Here is a 20,891-nt window from a genome sequence, read left to right as displayed (position 1 = left end):
TCTTATATCTGCAGCAACTACCTGAGAACGTCCTCTTCAATAACTCACCCTCCTGTGTCATTTCTGGCGTTTTTTGATTATTTAATAAAGCAAATTTTAAAATATATACAACTACTAATATTTTCATCTATCTGGAAAAATATTATACCTTTTACACATTCAACTAAAGAGTCATTAATAAGGTAACATGTCAAGCACCATATTTTTGCAACTAGAAAGAAATTTACCGTATTAATCAATGGAAAATATAATTTCTAAAAGCACCTCAGCATCAGCTTACAGTTAGATGTCTAGAAGAATATGTACAGTTTATTACACTGGAGATCTACGAAATAACACTGAAGAAGACCTTGCATGTGTGTTAAAAATCAAGGGCCCAATGAATGACCTGAGAAGCATTTACATGAGTGAGGACGTCCCTGCTCATTTAGTCTGAGCCATTTGTAAAGATTCGCGCCCTTCTCCGGTCTCCAGCAAATGAGAGCTCATGCGGAAAGCTGTACTTGCACAGCCTAGTGCTCATTTTCCAAGTGTAATTTTTAAACCGTCCACTTAGATCCCTAAAAGCACTGCTTGGTTTTCCATTTTCCTCTCCAGTAATTCTTTTAAACTCTCATCTCTGTGCTTGAAGTACAAGTAATCAGAAAAGGAGGGGCCCCGCCGAGCGCTTTGCAGGGCCCGGAGGAGGCCGGGACACTCGTCTCTGCGGGCAAACTCTCTCTCCCGGCCGCCCTCGGGGCCAGAGCTGGCCCGCCTCTTCGGCTGGAGGTCCCCTTGCGGCGCGTCCTCCCCCGTCTGCGCCTCCGTCCTGGGGCCCGGCTCGGCCTTGTTGGACAGGTCCTGGGGCGCGCAGAGCAGCGGGCTGCGGGGACCGAGGCCCGGGCTGTCCCGCTCCGCCTCGCAGCAGTTGTCGTCGTCGTCCTCCTCGTGGCAGGAGCTGCCCCTGGCACTCTCCGCGTCCGGCTGGAAGGCCGGCCCCTTGGCCCGGCGCCTCTGGGACAGGTCGAAGGGTTCCTCCTGCTCCAGACTCCTCAGGCCCCCCGCCGTCTGCGCCCCGGCAACTCTCCCCCTTCCAAAACCTGCTGGAGCAAAGGCACGTTCAGGCCCCTGGAAACGTTCAGGTCGCTGGGCGGAACCCAGGGCCGGTTAGTGTAGCTTGCTTTTTGCATTTGAAAAATAGAGAAATCCCCAGGAAGGCTGTAGAGAGATGGGCCTTGTCACAGATGGAGTCTACATCGGTATGACTCCTTTCAGGGGAATTTGGCAACGTGCAAGAAAAGCTTTAAAAATAAGCACACCTTTGACTTAGCAGTTACACTGCTGAGAATTGAAACTATGAAAATAGTCTGGCAGATGCACAAAATGTATATGTAAGGATGCTCATCACCACGCTTTTAATAGTGAGGCTGTGAAAATAATTATCAATTTAACGATAGAGGTTTGTTTAAATAAATAATAGTACCTCCATACAATGAAGGTATTATGTGTGTAGAAGGTACTTCTATGTGTAGAAGATGTAGAGACCTATTACTGATCATAAAAGGTATTCTCTATATACTTTAAGTAAAAGAAATATATATTTATCATATATATTATTTAGCATATATATTAATCGTGTAGATTCTATTTTATATATCAAAAAATATCTGGAAGGACATATGCCAAAATCTCAAAAATGATTAACTATGAGGTGATTTTTACATTTTCCTTTTCACTTCAAATATATTTCTTTTTATTTTAACAGTGAGCACATATTTTACCATAAGAAAAAAAAATAAAACAATAATAAAGATATTTTCAACTTGAAAAAAACCCCAGATATTCCATTTGGGACCAAGGGGGCCACCCCATAACTGGGCCCCCTAAGCATAGACAGAGTAGGTAGGGAGGGTGCAGGAAGGTCCTCTGAGGAGCTCAAAAGCCCTTGTGTCCCACCACAAGGGTCCTTGCTGTTGGGCACAGTGATGTAAGAGGGTCTCATTTTTAGTTTCAGTTTGAAGGCCCTTGTAGGGATGGACTTTTCAGCAGCCAACAGGCATGTGGTAGGGCTCCACCTGATTTGATCTTGGAGGTGCCTGCCCGTGGTAAGCCAGCAGCCAGGCCCTGAGGACCAGGCGGGGAAGACTGAAGAGAGGGATAGGAGGGAGGGGGCTGGGGTGCGGCCAGACCCTGCTGCACGGGGGGAGGCAGGCTTCTGGGGTGGGGACGCACAAAGGAAGCCGAGGTCCAATGCTGCCTGCTTTATGGTGTGGTCAGGCGATGAAGCTGTCTGTAGCTTTAATCTTGTCAGGGGCACAGGGAGGATCTTTTTAATCTGGGTCTTGATTTTTTTTTTTTTTTTTTTTTTACATCTTTATTGGAGTATAATTGCTTTACAATGGTGTGTTAGTTTGGGTCTTGATTTTTGAGCCATTTCAAAACCTAGAGTGAAGAAATGCTAACACCTTTTGTAGTTGAAAACATTACAATTGTTGAAAGTCTGTTAAAAACTTTCAAAGCAACTCTCTGATATATGGTGATGCTCTTGATTTTTCCAGAAGAATGAGTCTTTAGTTGCCTGTTAGGATATGAGTATCCATATGGGGTTAAGTCCTGGTGACCAAGTCAGGCTTTCAGATGGAGGACTGTCTCCTCATCACCTTCTATGTCTCTAGCCCTGGTGACTGAGCATCCTTCACCTATTCTGGAAAAATCCAGGCCTAGCTTGGGAAGTAGCTCAGGCAACTAGAGATGCAAAGAATGATTCAGAAAAAGAACATTCTCAGGGAAATAAAGTGTTTTTGTTTTTTAACCAGAATTTTTTCAGGGCTTTTGTACAAACTCCAGGCCTTGTTTTATGATGATCACAGTTTCCTCTCAACCAGGAGTCACCATAACCTCAGTGGGTGTTTGAGAAATCTGAAAGCTACCATCATTTTGTTTCATGCTGGGTGTGCAGGCGTGCATCCTATTCACGAATACGGGTGCCTGGTTGACCACCTCTTTTGTAAAGGGGTGGGAGAAGCAGCAAACATGAACAAACCCCCCCGTGTTTTTACCCAGTGCAGTAAGCACTGGCTTGAGCCAGAAATTCTTGAGTTAGAATCTCAGTTCTGCCTTCAGACTTGCTGTTTGACCTTGAGCAGTTTATGTAACACCTCTTGGCCTTAGTCTCCATTTACATAAAATGAGAATAACACAGTCTACTTTGTGGAATATAGGGGATGAGCAATAAAATCTAAGTGCATCACCCTGTGCTGGGATCATATGTGAATCAGAACATGTCAGCCAGTTAACATGATATTGTAAGTTACATATATGTGTGTCTTCTCTCCCCACACACAGACCTCCCAGAGGGCGAATGAAGATGGTCTCATTCCCCTCGTATCTGCCATGGCATATAGCACACTGCATTGGACAGAGAGCAGTTACTGCCCATTTATTGAAGGACAACCTACTGAACCCAGTACACGTGGAATATAAACTCTTCACTGCTAAGGAAGGGACGGAGAAGATGAAGGAGGCAGGAACTTTCATCAGTTCAGTTAGAGCTCAGCTAGGGAGACTCACTGCTCTGCCTATGGGCCAATCAGCCCTACCAAGCACGAAAACTGAGTTTCTGGTTGTGAACAGATAGACGAGACCTAGCCTGCTACAGACACACTTCTGCTGACAGCAGAACTTGCAGACCTGCCCCTTAACAGCAGTGCGATAAAGAGGATACAATAAGGCTTTAGAGTCAGAAAGGTCTGTGTTCATATTCTCGGCCTGCTACTTTTCAGTTGAGCAAGTTAATATTTCAAAGCCTCATAACAGAAGTTCCTCCAGCCTGGAGTTACTATAAAGATTCACAGAGACCAAGCACCTGCTGCAGGGTCTGGAACAAAGCACTAATAGTGGTACCGACTGGCATCATTATGATATTCTAATCTACCCCCTAAAATTCACTTTTACTTACTACCTTCAGATACCAGCTTTACGTGTGTTATGGCAACACTGCCAACCTGCTCCTGCTACTCTGCTGTAGTCTTGAGAATTATGCTCCCTTTTATGACGGTAAGAATAACCCCCCAAAGTAAAGCTCCCTAAAGACAAGTTCAGCTCCCATTTGTTCCTCACTGGCCTGGAAGGGTGATTACCTTGAGAATGGAGGCCCCGCTCCATGACCCCATGCTTCACTTTCATGTGGCGTGTCAGGTTCCCCTTCAGGGTGAACTTGCTGGGGCAGTAGAGGCACTTGAAGGGTTTGCTGTCAGAGTGCAGGTGCATGTGGCCCATTAGGTTGTGCATCCGGTTGAATTCCTTCCCACACAGCTGTGAAGACAGTGATGAAGAGAACACAGGTTACTCAAAGGCAGGGACCCTGCCCAGGTGACCACATCCAGGGCCTGTGTGAGGATGGATGTGTTGCTACTTTGTTTGGATCTTGGCATTTTTAAGCTGCTTCCAAAGAAACTGTCCCCGTGGAAGTCAAGGAGGGGCTGGATTGAGCCCAGGCTCAGAGGTAGAACAGGTAGGGATGGATTCATGAGATTTTGCTCCTGTTGTATTGGGATTTTTAAACTCAAGGTAAAAATTGCAAAGCTATTAAAGCTTCTTTTGAGCGCAACCTTTTGGAAAGGAGAAAAGCTGCTCTGAAAGCAATTGCTCAAAGTGTGCTTCACTTGAATGATAAGGATACGATGACTTGTTTAATATTTATGGAGTGTTTACAATACGGAAGGCGCTGTCCCAAGTCTGCCATGGACTATCTCATTTAACCCACATCAGTCCTATGAGATGGGTGCTGTTCTCATCCCTATTTTACAGATGGACAAACTGAGGGATTAAGAGTAAAGACTGGCCAAGGCTCACAGCTGGAGCTGGGATAATAAACTCAGGTCCTCGGACACCAGAGGCCACACCGTCAATCACCACATCATACTGTGTACCCCCAATACAACTCTTCTGTTAGACTATATCAGGCAATGCTTTTCTAATTTTTAAATTTGCTAACTTTGGGGATGGATTTCAGAGTTAAAAGGAAGGAGTGTGTCTTTTCTCTGGGTAGAGATCTGAAGTACTGAAAATATCATCCTAGGTATACAAAAAGCAAACATACTTTATTCACTTTTTTAAAATTTCTATTTCCATCAAATTGCAAATACATCATGGACCACAGCACTTCTCCAGCTCCTTTGGGAAGAACAGAACTGCCTTTTCAAAGGCAATGTGTGCAGATGCAGATGGTGTAAGACAGAAGCAGTTGTTCTGGGGTGCTTTCCTTGCTTTTCTTGTCCCCAAGCTTCAGCAGAGCAGGGTTTGGAAGCTCCAGCCCTTCCTTGACTGTGCTGTGAGGAATGCAAAGAAGGATTCTGTGTCTGTGCTGGGACCAGAGCATTAAGGGAGGAACATTCTCCTTCCCTTTTCCCTTCCCACCCTCAGAGGCCCATGTCATGAGGGTAGTGAGATGAAGCAAGAGGTGCCCAGAGAGAGGATGCGGGGTACGGCATCCTCCAAAGCTGACACCGGTCTTCCTTTCTCACCCAGAGATGTTTTCGGGGCCATTGTGGAGGTTCTGGGTTGAACTTTTATTAATGAAGACAGTGTTTTCTTCAGGTGGCTATGGAGGTGAGAGCTGAGCTGGTCTTGGAAGAATGGGTACACCTAACAACTGTGACCTTGGGAGATTAGCCGAAAAGAATGCGGGGCAGTAAGAGGAAGCCATCCTGGGATTACAGATTCGTCACAGATAATCCATGCATGGATAATAAACGGCTGGTTCTGTATTTTTAAATGATTCCTATTTGGGGGTTTTACGTACTTTTTCTCTTTTTACTTCCTTACTAGCGAGAATGAACTCAGCATACTGGTACCCCACACTCAGTATTCAGAGCACCCCTCACCACATTCATTTGGAAAAAGGTGACCCAAGAGGGGGAAAGCTGAGAGAGTGGGTCTAAGTTAGGGGAAAGTATGGATACTCGCTTTCTCTTTATTCTCAACCGAGACAATTTATAAAGATATATCAACCTGTGGCTCAGTTTTGCCCGTGTGTGAGAGTTCTGGTAGAGTTCTCTTTATTAGCTTAGTTTATCCAGTTCTCCATCCTGGCTAAGAAAAAAAAAATGTGTATCTAGAGCTTCTACATTAGGTATTTCCAGTCATGGGTCATTCTAGGAAAGATATATCTCATTTGGTTCATGGGACAGTTCTGATGATTTGGAGCAATGCTGCTGCTGGACTTGCTGAGCTGAACAGTCCTTCATTAGACTGCAGCATCTCTGAAGGCTCTGCCTGCCTTTTGGTTATAATCCCTGCCTAGCACCAGGCTTGACACATGATAGTTCCTTAGTAAGTCTCTGTTGAGTGAGTGAAGGGGTGAGGCACGTCACAGCAGAAGATCTGAAAACAGCAAGAGCCATGGGTAGTTAAGCACAAGACATGTAGGTGGAGGGGAGATAGAGGTTGGAAGGTCAATTAGGCCACTGCACTAGTCCAAGCCTGGATGGGCCTCATGGTCCTACAGGCCAGACGGAGAGAATTGAAGGAAGAAATGGGTGCCTTTTTCCTTCAGTGACTTCCATGGAGGGTGATATTCCACTTTTAGTTATCATCTGTGGTTGCTGAGGTATTAGAAGCTGGATTGGTCTGAATGGGTTTTATAAAGGAGATGAAATTTTAGCCTAACCTTGAGGAATATGTGGAGTGCCTTTTGTTTTTGTTTTGACACAAGAATAAAGTCTCCTCATTAAATATTTTCAGACACTTCAATCAACCTTAAACTACAGGCACAGTAACTATTACTATTGTGATAATGATCCACTGCTTGTTGCTGCTGCAACTGCTGTAACTTTGGGGTTAGAGCAGATCCTGTAATTCACCTGCCTGAGGTCGCAGCTCCCTTCCCCCGTCACCCTACCTCCACCCAAGACACATGTGCACACATAAAGAGGGCTACTGCTGGGTATTTTCCAGATTCTTCCTCAGCCTCAGAAAAGCAACCTTTTATGATCATTATAGCTGAGTGTGTGTTTTCTACTCTAATGCTTTTCTGGATCAATTCATTCAGTACTGAACTTCTTGGGACATTTTAGTGGTATATGGGGACATTAGGATGTTTTATCATTTTAGTAAGTGATATTGTCTCCTGAAGTCAAGGCCTACAGCCTCAGGGAAGAAGATCCACTGTGGAACATGGCTGGTCAGCTATATTATCTGATGTGTGATTGGTAAAGAAGACTAATTTTGTTGCTGTTGATAAAATTTAATTTTTATATACCAGAGTTACCCTTCATGGTTTATGATTGCCTACTGATAGCCAATGGAGAGCTTTCCCAGGGCTAAGCAATAATGTGTCAACTCTGAAAGATGTTTAGGGCACTAAAAGGTGTCCTAGGTAGTATTCAGAAACATAAGAACTACCTTCCTCTTCCCTGAGGCCAACCCCAGTATCAAGCACAGGGCTACACACACAGTAACACTTAATGCATATCTAAGTATATGGTTAGGAAATAAACAACCAAGTCAGAAAAAATATCACTTCCTTATGCAAAAATTCCACAAAGCAGCCATCACCAACTCTCTCTTGTGCCCCCTTTAAAGCTATACACATTAGTTTGAAAACCAAAATCCTCAGTGGCAGAAGGATAGAAACAATTAACTCAGGACCTGAAGTACTTGGACACCACTCACATCTCAGCAGTTGGTACCCTTAGCTTCTTCCTCTCAGCCTCTGACCCTTCCACAAAGCCCTTCGGCCTTTATCCAGAACACCTGGCCCCTTCATCCTTCTCAGAGGATTGTCCTCACATAACTAGACGCAAATGTATGGATATATTTTGTGTCTGTGAAATTTGGAGAGGTCTCTCAGTCACCATCAGTGAAGAGAGGCCACAGAAGGAGGACTGAGGCAAATAAAGATGGCACCCTCAGGTGGGGTTAGAGTGTGAGCTCTAAGCAGAATCCTTGTAGTAGAGGAGAGGAGTAGACGGGAAGGAAGAAAAGCTGGGAGGGAGCATCAAAGCTCTAGTTTCCTCTCCTGGGAAAGCAGTCATCTACAAGGCCCCCTTTCATCGTGAGACATGAGGCTAAGAGCTTGCCCAAGTCAAGACTTGCTGAATCACCTGCTGCCAAGGTCTGCGGAAATTAAAGGCAGGGTGGGTATTGGTACAGGAAGCTGCTGGAGTGATAAGGAGTCAGATTTCATCTTGCAGGTAGTTATCTCAACCAGTCCAGCCCTTTTGAACTCTCAGTTGCTCTAATGAGCAGTATTAGTGTGCTTCTGACATTAAATATCAGTTTTTCCACCAATACCCACTTTTCTATTTTTTTTTCTTCCTTGTGCGGTACGCGGGCCTCTCACAGCTGCGGCCTCTCCCATTGCGGAGCACAGGCTCCGGACGCACAGGCCCAGCAGCCATGGCTCACGGGCCCAGCTGCTCCGCGGCATGTGGGATCTTCCCGGACCGGGACAGGAACCCGTGTCCCATGCATCGGCAGGCGGACTCTCAACCACTGCGCCACCAGGGAAGCCCCACCAATACCCACTTTTATACCTACTTTTAAAGAGAGAGGTGGAAGTCTGTTGCTTACTTCCCTGGTGGCACAGTGGTTAAGAATATGCCTGCCAATGCAGGGGACATGGGATTGACCCCTGGTCCGGGAAGATCCCACATGCCGCGGAGCAACTAAGCCCATGTGCCACAACTACTGAGCCTGTGCTCTAGAGCCTGCGAGCCACAACTACTGAGCCCAAGAGCCACAACTACTGAGCCCGTGCACCACAACTACTGAAGCCCCTGTGCCTAGAGCCTGTGCTCTGCAACAAGAGAAGCCACCACAATGAGAAGCCCGCGCACCACAACGAAGAGTAGCCCCTGCTCACCGCAACTAAAGAAAGCCCACACACAGCAACAAAGACCCAATGCAGCCAAAAATAAATAAATAAATAGAGAGAGAGATTGACCTCAAAATGTAATAGAAAATTGGAACAAATGTTTTAAACCGTCCTTTAAAAATGGGTTGCATGGATCATTAGGCTTTGAGATGGCAAACAGAGAGGCGGTGGTGAAACCCCAGAGGGATACAGAACTTGCTCCATTTTCTCTTCTGTAAAATGTTGATGATAATCTTAGTTTCGCATGAAGGCATTTTTTTTAGATAAATTTATTAATTTTATTTATTTATTTTTGGCTGCATTGGGTCTTTGTTGCTGCACACGGGCTTTCTCTAGTTTCAGTGGGGGGGCTACTCTTCGTTGCGGTGCGCGGGCTTCTCACTGCAGTGGCTTCTCTTGTTGTGGAGCAGGCGCTCTAGGCACGCAGGCTTCAGTAGTTGTGGCTCGTGGGCTCTAGAGCGCAGGCTCAGTAGTTGTGGCGCACGGGCTTAGTTGCTCCGCGGCATGTGGGATCTTCCCGGACCAGGGATAGAACCCGTGTCCCCTGCATTGGCAGGCGGATTCTTAACCACTGAGCCACCAGGGAAGCCCCAGGGAAGCCCCAGGGAAGCTCCTCCTATTAAAGTTTTTGATTCAGGTAAAGGGATTGGCAAATAGTAAGAGCTCAATAAATATTAGCTCTTATTACTATCATTATCATGTACATTTTACATTCTGGAAATGGTAAGTTCTTTGTGGATAAGGGTACTGTCTTTTTAAACCAAATTATGTGGAAGGAATATTAAGGAAGGACCTCAATATTAAGGTATTGAGTAAATACCTGCCAGGTTACTTGAGGCATAAAGAGAAATGTAAGCAGGTGTGGCTGAGGCAGCCCTGGGAATGTGGATGGAAAGAGAAGATTCACCCTAGATTGCAGGCTTTGGGGAGCCTATTATCTGGCTCTCTGATCCTCCGTCAGCCCTTTAAACAGCTGGCAGAGGTCCTGTCCCCTTATCTTCATAGAAGCTCCTAATTCTGGCCTCCTGACGCCCCTTCCCTCCCGGGTCCAGGCAACTTCCTGTGAGTCCCAGAGACAGCGCTGACAGCCAGAGTCCCAGAGAAGTCGCTGTGCACAGAGGCAGAGTGATGGCCGTGGGCAACCACTGGGCTGGGGCCAGAGGCCCACAAAGCCAAAAAGAGGCACGCTACTGAGACTGCGATGCACCAGGAAGCCTGTGTTTCCCTATTCTGAGAGGAAAGGTCAAAGAGCTGCAGCCTGCAGCCTCGGAGAATGGCCTCCGCTCAACTGCCCTTCCCTTACATCCTTCTCTCTCTCTCTCTCTCTTTTAATAAGAAGGGTGTTCCTTTCCTCAAAGGGAGAGAGAGGGAGGGAGGGAGAAAGAGACTGTAAACTGTCCAAAAGGACCGTGAGAAAACAGGAAGCTTTGAAAAGTACAAGAGAAAGCAAGATGAAATCTATTTGCAGGCGGGCCCCTGGGGACATGCGGGGCATTGTTAAGCAGGCAGTTCATACAGCTATATCCTTCCTTCTGCTGAGGAGGGCTTTGCTGCCAAAAGGCTGCTATCTGGTCACTGCCTTAACCCCCTCAATGCCAGCCTGAAAACCCTGATCCCAAGCACTGGGCCCCTACAAGTCCCCACTGGGTTTCTCCCCTGATGGAGCATCCAAGAGCTGGAGGGGGAGATGGAGCCAATTTGGCGGAGGCGGTGGGGACCCTTTTCAGGGAGACCTCATCCTTTTCTATCTGTTCTTGCCTCAGCCTTCGGCCCTCTGCTTTGGGCCAGGCTGCAGATGACCTGGTGATTCATAACATAGGCAGCTCCCGGCTTCACCCATCTCAAAGGAGAATTTGTCCCGGAAATTCTGGATGACTGCTTTTCCTGGACAGGTTTCCCAAAGACAGCAGCTGGTTCTTTGCTATTATGGAGTGTGGCTGCTACGAGGATAGCATCCAAATCAACCCCTGCGTGCTTACGCAGAATCTGGGAAGCATATTTCTGAAGCATGGCTTAAGTCTACAAGCACAGGTCTCTGGAGAAACTCCAGCTGGCTCCAAGAAGCAAGGAGTCCAGAAGTCGAGCCAATAGCAAAAGAACCCAGAAGGGCAGTAATTCTTTTATAAGGAAAAAAAAAACCAGAAACCTTTCCTCCTCGAATTTTCCATCCTATTGTTAATGCCTAATCCCGCAGTAAACGAATGTTTCTGTTTGCTGTGGACAGCTGTTTCCACTGAGCCAGGGCCAGAGAGAACCAGTTCATGTGGCCACAGCGGGAGGGATTTATGTTAGGAAGAATTTTTAGTGCTGAGAATCCCAGGAAATTAGAATCTGTTACTTAAAGACTCTCCCTTTTTTTTTTTTTTGGCAAGTTTTGGGGTAAAGGAGATGGAGTCAACTCTTGGAATATGACTGGAGCCAGGTCTGCCTCTTTTTTCCAGCCATGTCAGTCACATAAATGGAATAACCCTTCCCTGTTACCGCAATACAGCTTGGGTTTAGTTGTCTGGGCTCGTTCTCCAGCATCACCGTGTAGGCAGCCATCCACTCCTCTCTGAGGGCTGTGGATTGCACGGTGATGAGCAAATGGTCTTCTGTTCCTCTCCCAACTCTCAGACCCCAGCAACCCCTACCCAGGGCCAGATTTACAAGAATACAGCACAACATGAGTAAGAAGCAAAGTCCACAGGACACCATCTGGAGATGGCCTATCCCACAGTGGGATCTGGAGCTAGTTTATAAATACACAGGGCCCCATTACATAATCTGTAAATTCAGACATGCTCTGAAATTCCTTTGAAATGAAGAAGGGCGATGGTATGAAGAGGACACCAAGCAGGTGGCACTTAGCAGGGAGATGGGGACAAAGAGAGGAAGAACCTGGCAGTATGTTCTGGCACTCGCCAGGGGACAGAAGCTCCTGATCGAGGTGATTGACACCTGTTCTTATTTCAGGAATGTCTAAGAATGGAGAAGGGCCACCTAAGTTTGACAAACATATACTTTAACATCCAGTTCTTTTTGTTCAAATGATACGTACTGCCTTCTAGGCAGCCTCCGACCTGCTGCGGTCTCCTGAGAGAACCTGCTCATCAGGAAGAAGTGACCTTTGCAGATGACCAGTCCAATTCCTGTGCCAGGCCCAACTCCCACTGGAGAGTTAAACTGTATTCTATCACAGCTGTCATTTCATGCTACAAGCCCCTCTCTTATGGGGTTTGATGGCGTGACCAGATATCTGGAGCCTTATCCACCCTCAAGGAGACGTCAGATTGAGTTTCTGAACTGTATAGTTGACCAGCAGACACCCTTTGAACCATGTGTGGTGTGCTATCATTGGGGTGAAGGGAGGCCTGGCATCATTGGGCCCATCATGTCCCATCATGTCCCGTCTCTATGCACTGGTACCAGAGAGAACACTCTAAATCCTCAAGGACCACTTGGTCCAAGATCCTCCAGGCCCCTCTGAGGCCCTTGAGGTAGAGAAACAGAACTGCCTCTGTGCCCCCAAATCACACACAGCTGGCAAGCCCTTTTCCTGCATTGGCTCTGCCCTGACGTATCCCTCTGTTTCAGAGATGTTTTCTGCCTGGTTTAACCACTACGGCTGGCCCTGAATTGGTGAGGTGGAGGAGGGAGCTGGCTGGTCTGGATGGACGTGGATTTTGGGGGGACTACGAACTATGCAATGGCTCCTGAGTATTTTAACGATTTTATGTGCCCCACCACCAGCTGATAAAAATACAGTTCATGCTCGAAGCCCAAGAGTAAACTCAACACAAGGAATGAAGAGGGGCTATGAGCCGCTGATAGCACCTCTACCGTAGGAAACAGTAAACCCCCGGCAGGCGAGAACAGCTCTGTTAAAAGTGAAGTGTTCAAGGGACTCAGCGAGGCGGAAGGGAAACCAAAGGCGTGTCTAAAGGGAGACAGAAGAGCTGGTCTGTGGAGTCCACAGGGTCCCGCAGCCAGGCCTGGCTGGACGGGTGTGTGGCCTGTGTGGTCACACGAGGCCCTGAACTCAGAAGTGTCCCGGGTTTGGTGTTACGCTCTGCTTTCATTGTCTTGAAATTTTGAATAGCATCTGAACAAGGGGGCCCCGTGTTCATTTTCCACCAGGCCCTGCGAATTACGTACACCATCCTGCATGCAGCTTCCTCCCCCTTCAGCTCAGATCACTCAAGATGGACATAAATTGACTTTCAAACCACTGGGAACTTGAAGGAAAGGAGGGGAAACACAAGTGGGTGGCAGGAAAAGGGCTGGAGGGAGACCCCTCCCTCCCCCGCCTCCGGAGAATGCCCACACAGGTCTAGGGAAGCTCTGGCTCCTGACCCCTCTCACCCCGTCCAGGAGTGGCCAGCACAGGAAAGAAGTCAGCTTCACAGGGGGTTCCTTCAAGTGGGGGGACATGCCGCTGAGGGGTTAAGGCAGGAACAGCCCCTGGAAGCAGGGAACCCTACTCCAGAAACAGGGATTGACAAAGAATATCATTTGGACGCCATCAGACACGCAGGACAGAGAGAAGGCAAATCCATTTCAAACAGAAAGGCTCTAACGATATCTGAACGTGGTGATTTCCCTCTGCTTCCCCCTCAGCCCTCTCCTCGGGACTGAGGTGTCACTTGCCAGTACCTTCCTTGAATTAAACTGCCCAATCCTGAGCAAGATTCCTTCTCATCTTAGAAGTGGAGAAGAGAAACAATGGGGGGAGGGGAGCCAGCCTGGGAAGCCTGAGCATTTCTGCGTCATACCCGTCAGTGCCTTGGGCTTTACAAATCTCCAGTTCACACTTTACCTTAGCGCATGAAATAAAAACCCCACCAAGTTAATGGGACGCAGAGATTGTAACGAAGATGCTCCATCATATTCAGGAATAAACGAGAAGCACCTCAGCTGACCTTGCACACAGTTGTTCCTCGGCCCACGCGAGCATCTCTGAGGTCACCTGAGGGGCTAGCCTTGGAATCTCTTCCATACCCTCCGGGAGACCTGCCCTCAAATGACAGTGCTCAGTCCAAGTGTGAGGAGGGCAGGATCGGGGGGAGTGGGAAGGGAAGGGGACAGGGCTGGAAGCTTCTCGGACTCCTCTGTGTGTCCTACTCACTGGCTTGTACGGGGAGGAGGGCTACACCTGACGGCTGCCTTCTAGAGCACCAGCTCTCACACCGCCTTCACCCTTTAACGACCTCATTCCCCAGATGGGCCTTCCACCCTCGGCGCTCCCTGCACTGGTTGTCTCCACGCCCTGTGCACCGATTCCACAGCGAGACACGCAGGGCAGCTCCTAGGGCTCAGCGAGCACAGCTGCGGTGGAGAGAGGCACAGAGCAGCAGATAGGCCTGGGCTTGGTGGGAGACCTACTCTGAGCCGCAGAGGTCCCTCTGATGAGACAGAGTAGAAGGTTCCCTGGAGATTCTTCCTGCGCATCTGCACAGCCCTCTGAGCCCTCCCTCTCCGTGCTCCTCCCGGGCGGCCGCCCACCTTGCATTTGAAGGGCTTCACATCCGAGTGGACGATCATGTGCGCCTTGAGGGTCTGTTTCTGCACGAAACTCTTGTAGCACAGGTGACACTGGTAGGCGCGGATGTTGGTGTGGATTAGCACGTGTCTCTTCATGTTGGCCAGCAGAGTGAACTCCCGCCCGCAGATCCCGCATTTGTGCTCCTTCACGCCCTGGAAGGGGGCAAGATGCAAAAGAACCGTGGTTAGCAGGTAGCAGACTTTCATCAGGACAGTAGTCTTTGCTTTGCTCTCTGCCACACAAATCCACGAAGGATTTGGTGAAAGATGTTGAGTTCCAAATGGTGTGCCTGTAGCCTTGTTAAACTACTATTTTCTTGAAAAGCGTTGATTACGTCATCCTTTTTTTCTTCTAAAAACCATAAACTAGCCAGACTGTTGGAGGAAAAGAAAGCTACTGCTTTTGTTGTTCCTGCTGCTGCTGGGGTTAATTCTACGGTAACAGTTCTCAGGGATTAATAAGATTTTGGTAAGAGCACCATGGAATGAATGGTATGTGAAATGAGTCTAATCCAGCTTTCATGATAATGAAAAAACAAAACCCCCTAAACTGATAATATCATTTCCCATATGAAAACCAATGTTCTCTTGAGTTCTCATTAATGGATTTGAAAATCCAAGAAGAACAACTCACATCCACACTTCAAAAAATTACAACTCGATAATTTCCTCTTGAGATGGTCCCCTGGGCTCCCACGGGCCACAGTGGCCTCTGTGTGATTTGGCTATGGAGCCTCCAAGCCGGCTTCTGTCCGACAGAGCAGTTTGGCAGAGGACAGCTTTCTGAATTAGAAAAGGAGAAAGAAGAAGATTTTCTAGTTCCCTTGCTGTTTGTGAAGTGTTTTAATACTTAAGCATCAATGCCCTCAACTGAAAGCATTTCTAGGGACTCACGGCGTGAGTAGAGTATTACCTAATCCTGACTAACCAGTGCTTCTCTGAAACGGCCGCTGCAAGAAATCTTGACCCAGAATGACTTTTTGGAAGAACTAGGTTAAATTAAATTAAATTAGCTAACAACTGTATCTTATAAAACCCATATGGCCTGATATTCATAGTGAGCTAAGGCAGGAGGGGTTCCAAGGTTCCCTCTGCCTATATTTTCATTTCTTTAATTTGGGACATGGTAAGAGAGTACCACTCCTCAGTTTAGGTGAGCCCATGGCACTAAAGGGTGAGTTTGGGTCTCTCCCCAGCTGTTTACTGGCTGCATAACACTTAGATGAGTCCTGCAGCCTTTCCTGGTGAAGGCTTCCTCATCTCAAGTTGAAGTGCTGGGACATGAGAACCCGGGGGCTCTTTCTAACCGGAATACTGTCTAGTCTAGATGATTGCAGATGAGTATGGATTTATGCTAATGAAGAGATCTAAATTTTAATGTCCTCCTAAGAAGATGAATTTTTAAATGCGTTGCATATTCAAACAGTGAGTTTAAAAGTATTAAATTAATAAAAACTATTTTCTTGATGGGTTTAAAATTTACTTCAGCATCTTTCTTCTCAAGATTGTCCCTATACTTGGTTATGATCTACTTAGTACCTACTTATCACTGTTTTTGGAATTCTCTAAAGAGAATTCTGTGAACAAAGTAAAATTCACATGTGGGCTGGCCTAGACCTCAAGTAAATGAGAGACTGGACACAGCTTTAGGAACAAAGGAAGCTGCTGTGTCTTTAATAAGATCAATGAAATCTCAGAGAGGGGACCTGCAGAGCTGCTGGGTGAAGGGAAAGAGGGAGTAGTCTTGATAGTTGTGTTCAAGAGATCAGGTGCTAGAGACAGAGATGCTGGGTGACTTCCCCATGGCTTGGTGTCTTCACCTGCAAATCTGGAGTAACGATACCCATAGGTAGCTCTTACAGTTGTTGAAGAGGATTAACTGAGAAGTAGAATACCTGGCACTTAGCAAGTGCTCAGTAAATGCTACCTCTCACTGTTTGCTGACTCCTTTAATTAAAAGGCATTTTGCTTCCTAATTCAGACAAGACCTATTTCAGATACCGGGCTGTTTTCTCCATTTTGAGTTCATTGTCTACCATCTTACAGAATTTTTACGTGTTCTAAAATGCATTTCTGATTCCTCTTCCACACATGTAGGAGTCCCTGAAATTAGCACATGGCCCCCCTGGTGGCTGACTCTCAGTTCAGGCTCCTTGTTGATGGCTCCTGCACTAGGCAGGCATCTCCTCTGGATGCATCTAAGGTGCCTTTTGCAGGGCAGCTGTTTGTGCAGAGCCCACAAGGCAGTCATGCATTTTGTCCATATTTGGTCCTAACCTATCAAATGAAACCCACAATGCCAGAGCAGAAATATTATCTTGGCTGAGCAAAGTCCTCCACTGACCTTTCAGAATGAAAGAATGTTTTAGAAACTCTGGCTTGCTAGAAGTCTCTTCTGCCAAGAAAACCACTTGAGGTCAAGGGTGTGAGAGTAGAGTTTAGTGGGGCAAACTTCCCCTCTTGGAAGCTCAAAGCAGACCCAAGTTAGCTTAGCTGGGTAAGATTTCAGGAACGCACTGGGGCCTTCTTTTAGTTCATCCTGAATGACTCCAGGGCTTTGTCTGCAAACTAGGCTGAACTTAGACATGCGGGCCTATATTTCTCCTTGAAGACCTGAGGCTGGGGAAGGTAAAACCAAACCCAACAGAGAAGAATGCTGTCTCATACCTCCTATAATACAAACCACAGAGCACTGCCACCAACTAGGCAGAAGCTCAATGGGGGAAGCACAGACCCGGCTGGATCCAGGCCAGGCTCTGCTCCCCTCAAAGCCACCTGCAAATGAAACAGTTGAGGGAGAAAATAAAGCAAAAGGTAGCCACAGCTTTAGCAGAAAAAGACCGAGAGAATTTTCTAGAGTTTTCTAGAAGGCTCCGATTAGTGTATCGCAGGCACAAAGCTGGTCTTGGGTAGATAGGGACTGATGCACCCTCATGCTAGCACCCCGGATGAAGTTTCCAGAAATAAAATTTTAGGGATTCTGGGAGGCGAACAAGCAACAGCCCAAGCACCAGCTGCTTCCTTCATCCTTCCGCACCCTCCTCTCCAAACTGCATTCTTTCTTTCTAGGACCGCCTGAGACTCCAGAAGTCGAGATGGGAAAGGGCTTGATGGCTAGTCTCCTCATTCTCCCCCATTTCAAGGTGAGGAAGAAGAACGTCTGGGCTCAGGTAAGGGACGCCTCCTGCCCAGGGTTACACGTGTCAGGGGTGGGAAGCAGCGCAGGTCTCCTGGGCCCTCGGCCCGGGACTCGCTCCTCTCCCCTGGGGCCCCGCAGTACCTTGTGCGTGAGGGAGTGCTGCTTGAGGTGGTGGGGCTGCACGAACTCCATGCCGCACTCGGAGCAGATGTAGGGCCGGATGTCCTTGTGCTTCATCATGTGGTTCTGCAGCTGACTCGGGTACTGAAAGGTCTTGTCGCATTCGGAGCAGCTGTACTGGATGGGGCCGCGGTGCGTGGTGAGGTGCCTCTTCAGCTGGGCCAGGGTGGGGAAGTCGAGGCCACACTCCACGCAGATGTTCTCCCGCCCGCTGGCGTGCTTGGCCTCGTGGGCCTTGAGCTCGCTGGGGTAGGCGAAGCCCCGGCCGCACACGCGGCAGTTGTGCGGCTTCACCTCGCTGTGCTGCATCATGTGGCGCTTCAGGTGGCTGGTCTGGGTGAAGGCCTTGTGGCACACCTGGCATTTGTGGGGCCGCGTGCCTTGGTGGGTCAGCATGTGGGTGTGCAGGTGGCTGAGCTGCTTGAAGAGCTTCCCGCAGCGGCTGCACGCGTGCGGCTTGATGCCGCTGTGGCCCAGGATGTGGGTCACCAGGTTGTACTTGGAGGTGTAGGACTTCTCGCAGGTGGGGCACTGCCAGCGCTTCTGCGCGCCGCCCACGTCCACGTAGTAGCTGTCGTCGATCTGCACGTTCACGTCCACCCTCTCCACCTTCTGCTTGGTCTCCTCGCTCTCCCGCGCCTCGGCTTTGCGGGGCAGCAGCGGCTCCGGGGGCCGCTTGGGCAGGAAGGTGTGCCGGCTGAAGGGGAAGGGCGAGGCCGAGGGCACGAAGAAGGGGAACACGAGGCCCGGGGGCACTTTGGGGTAATAGGGGTAGGGCGTGGGCAGGAACGGAGGGGGCGCGGGCCACGTGGCGCTGGACTTCACGGGCTCCTGCTTGACGGCCTTGCCCCCCAGGTGCTCCAGGCTGCGGTAGAACTGAAAGCCCACGTTGCACAGGTCGATCATCCGCGAGTCGTACTTGGGCCGCGGCGGCGGCGGCGGCGGGAAAAGCAGGCGGAGTTCCGGGGGCCCGGGGTTCTTGCTCTCCTCCGGGTGCAGGGCAAGAGCGGCTTCTTCCGAGGGGTGGTTATAGGGCATCTTGGTGGGCATGCTCTTCCGTTTGCGAGACCCTCCTCCTTCAAAGACCCCCGGGAATCCGTCTAGGTCTCCTGGAGGAGGCTCATACCGGAACTGGGAAAACGGCCCCCGGAGTGCTTCCGGGAAGGGGTGTCTTGGAGGAGCTCTTCCTCGGGAAACCACTGGCTGCAGGCCGTGGGGGAAGGAGGGGGCCCTCTTCGCACCCAGACTGAAATGCACATCCTCGTCTTTGACCATCTTCATTTCCTTCTGCATCCTTGGCAATTTTCCTTTAAAGAGAAAGAAACTTATCGTTAAAAAAAAAAAAAAAATCCCTTTTTCCATGAAGAGTTGTGTCTAGATGTCGGTACTAATTTATGAAGAGTAATGTTTGTTTAATACCGCTCCCCATTTATCCTAAGGCTGTTTAAAATATCATATTTTCCCCCTTTGCAAACCCGGTTACTAATGTGGAAAGCACTGACCTCCTGGAGTGGGACCCTAGGGCTCCAGTGTAAATCACAGCCACGGAACCATAGCTGGGGGTGGGGGAGGGGAGGTATGAGAGTGGGCTGGATTGGGAGGAAACCTGAGAACTCATCTGGCCATTGTCCCCATCTGAGATGAGGGTACCAAGGCCCAGAGAGATGAAGCAACATGCTTGAGTCCCACAGCCACTCAGGGCAGGAGTCACAACTGGAACACATTCTTCTGCGACTTTTCAGCCTGAGATGGAATTGCATCTGCCAAATGGCGCTTTAAATGTCTTTTAGGGTCAGTTCTTCTCTAAGTGAATTGATTTCCACTGCCTCTCCCTGTCTAGGGGCCTTTGCTTCTGGAGGATGGGGATATTGAAGGCCACACAGGTGAAGGGACTTTACTGCTTAACTCAGATCTCAGACTTTCTGAGTATCCACCCCCAGCAAAGTGTGCTGCTGGGATATATCGAGCAGATGAGATCAATGTGATTAAGAAAAGCATATAATCCAATGTTACAGAGTCATCCTGGCAATTTATGCATTCTAATCTTCCACCTGAAGCAACTTCAGGGAAAAAATTCCAAGATCGTGAGTCTCTAAAAGTGCACTTGTGTCTCTTCCTTCACGTTGGTGTCATTCAGAATAAAGCTTGGCCTTTGGTGTTGGTGACTCCTGTGGTGCCTGTCATTTCCCTGCTGAACCAGTTACTGTGTCCTGGTGATAGCATCAGGTATATCTAGGAGAGCCCATAGGGCCAGAATCTAAACCAGGGGCCATGCTTCCTTTCACACGTCTCCTTGCCAGTTTTCTATCCTCCTCACTTGGATACAAGTGGAAAGAGCCAAGTGGCTGACTTCACATTTCCAGTGAAGGCCCTTTCTACCTAGATCCTCTGAGCTTGAATGGGATTGGTCCCCTTTGCTCAGCAGAGGCTCCCACAGAACCAGTCAGCCTGGTCAGGTGTCAGGTCTGGCCTCAAGCCACTGAAGACAGGCCTGGGATAGGTTCTGGACTAACTCAGGTCTCTGGCCCCGGGAATGACTGCATGCTGAGCAGTGCAGGGTAAGGGTTCCAGGGGTGAGAGGACCAGTGATTTTCTGTAGTCCCTGGTGAGGCAAATGCAGTTTTTACAAGTACCTGGATATTCCCAAATCACATGTGTGTCTTTATGAGAGGTTTGAGAACCACAGCACAATTAGAACAGAAATGGGTCTTTTTATGTTGGATTACCAATTCATACACAGAAATCCAACTGAGGGAAAAAATATGTGCCCTTATTATATGAATATTTGGACATTCTTTAAAACTTTTATGTGAAAATGTTGGAGAACTACAGCATAATGTCAGTTAGTCTTTGCTTTGTGTTTCTGTGAGTGGGAAGTTAGCCCTGACTTGTCTTCTTTCTGTGGGTTTGGGGCTTAGTAATTAAGAGGGGGAGTTTGTCCAGCCTGTGCCCCATCCTTTTTTTGCTTCTTCCTAAAATTCTTACTGAAATGCTAGGTCTTCTACCACTGCTGCCTCAAGGACCATGTACTTGTAGGAAGTGGTGAGAGCAGTACGAGAAAGCAATGTCTAGCTTTGTGAGCCCAGGAGGGGTGTGGGGACGCCATCAAAATGAGGGGAGTAGTGCAGCTGCTGTGAAAGGACCAGGACAAGGATGGAGAGGGCAGAGGCTCTTGGATCATTTCCTAGATCA

At 48.3% G+C, this 20,891-nt stretch overlaps 1 protein-coding gene across 3 annotated transcripts in view; it reads right to left on the bottom strand.

Moving 5' to 3' along the window:
• Positions 1-552: 552 nt before the first annotated feature.
• The window catches only part of ZNF366 (zinc finger protein 366), a gene marked incomplete at both ends in the record, with an annotated part of 63,255 nt that continues 42,916 nt past the window's right edge, over positions 553-20,891 (bottom strand). For 2 of the 3 annotated variants that reach the window (XM_079703855.1, XM_079703856.1), the window contains 4 exons: positions 553-1,079; positions 4,119-4,293; positions 14,342-14,533; positions 17,661-19,006. In XM_079703855.1, coding sequence (XP_079559981.1) covers positions 553-1,079; positions 4,119-4,293; positions 14,342-14,533; positions 17,661-18,992 — 2,226 coding nt within the window. Of the gene's footprint in view, positions 1,080-4,118; positions 4,294-14,341; positions 14,534-17,660; positions 19,062-20,891 lie in introns of those variants that run through there. The other variant, XM_079703854.1, reaches the window with a different exon arrangement.

The sequence above is a fragment of the Hyperoodon ampullatus genome (genome assembly GCF_949752795.1).
Source record: "Hyperoodon ampullatus genome assembly, chromosome: 4".
Classification (NCBI taxonomy): domain Eukaryota; kingdom Metazoa; phylum Chordata; class Mammalia; order Artiodactyla; family Ziphiidae; genus Hyperoodon; species Hyperoodon ampullatus.
The sequence above is the reverse complement of the archived record's forward strand: the minus strand, read 5'-3'. Positions and strand labels throughout refer to the sequence as shown.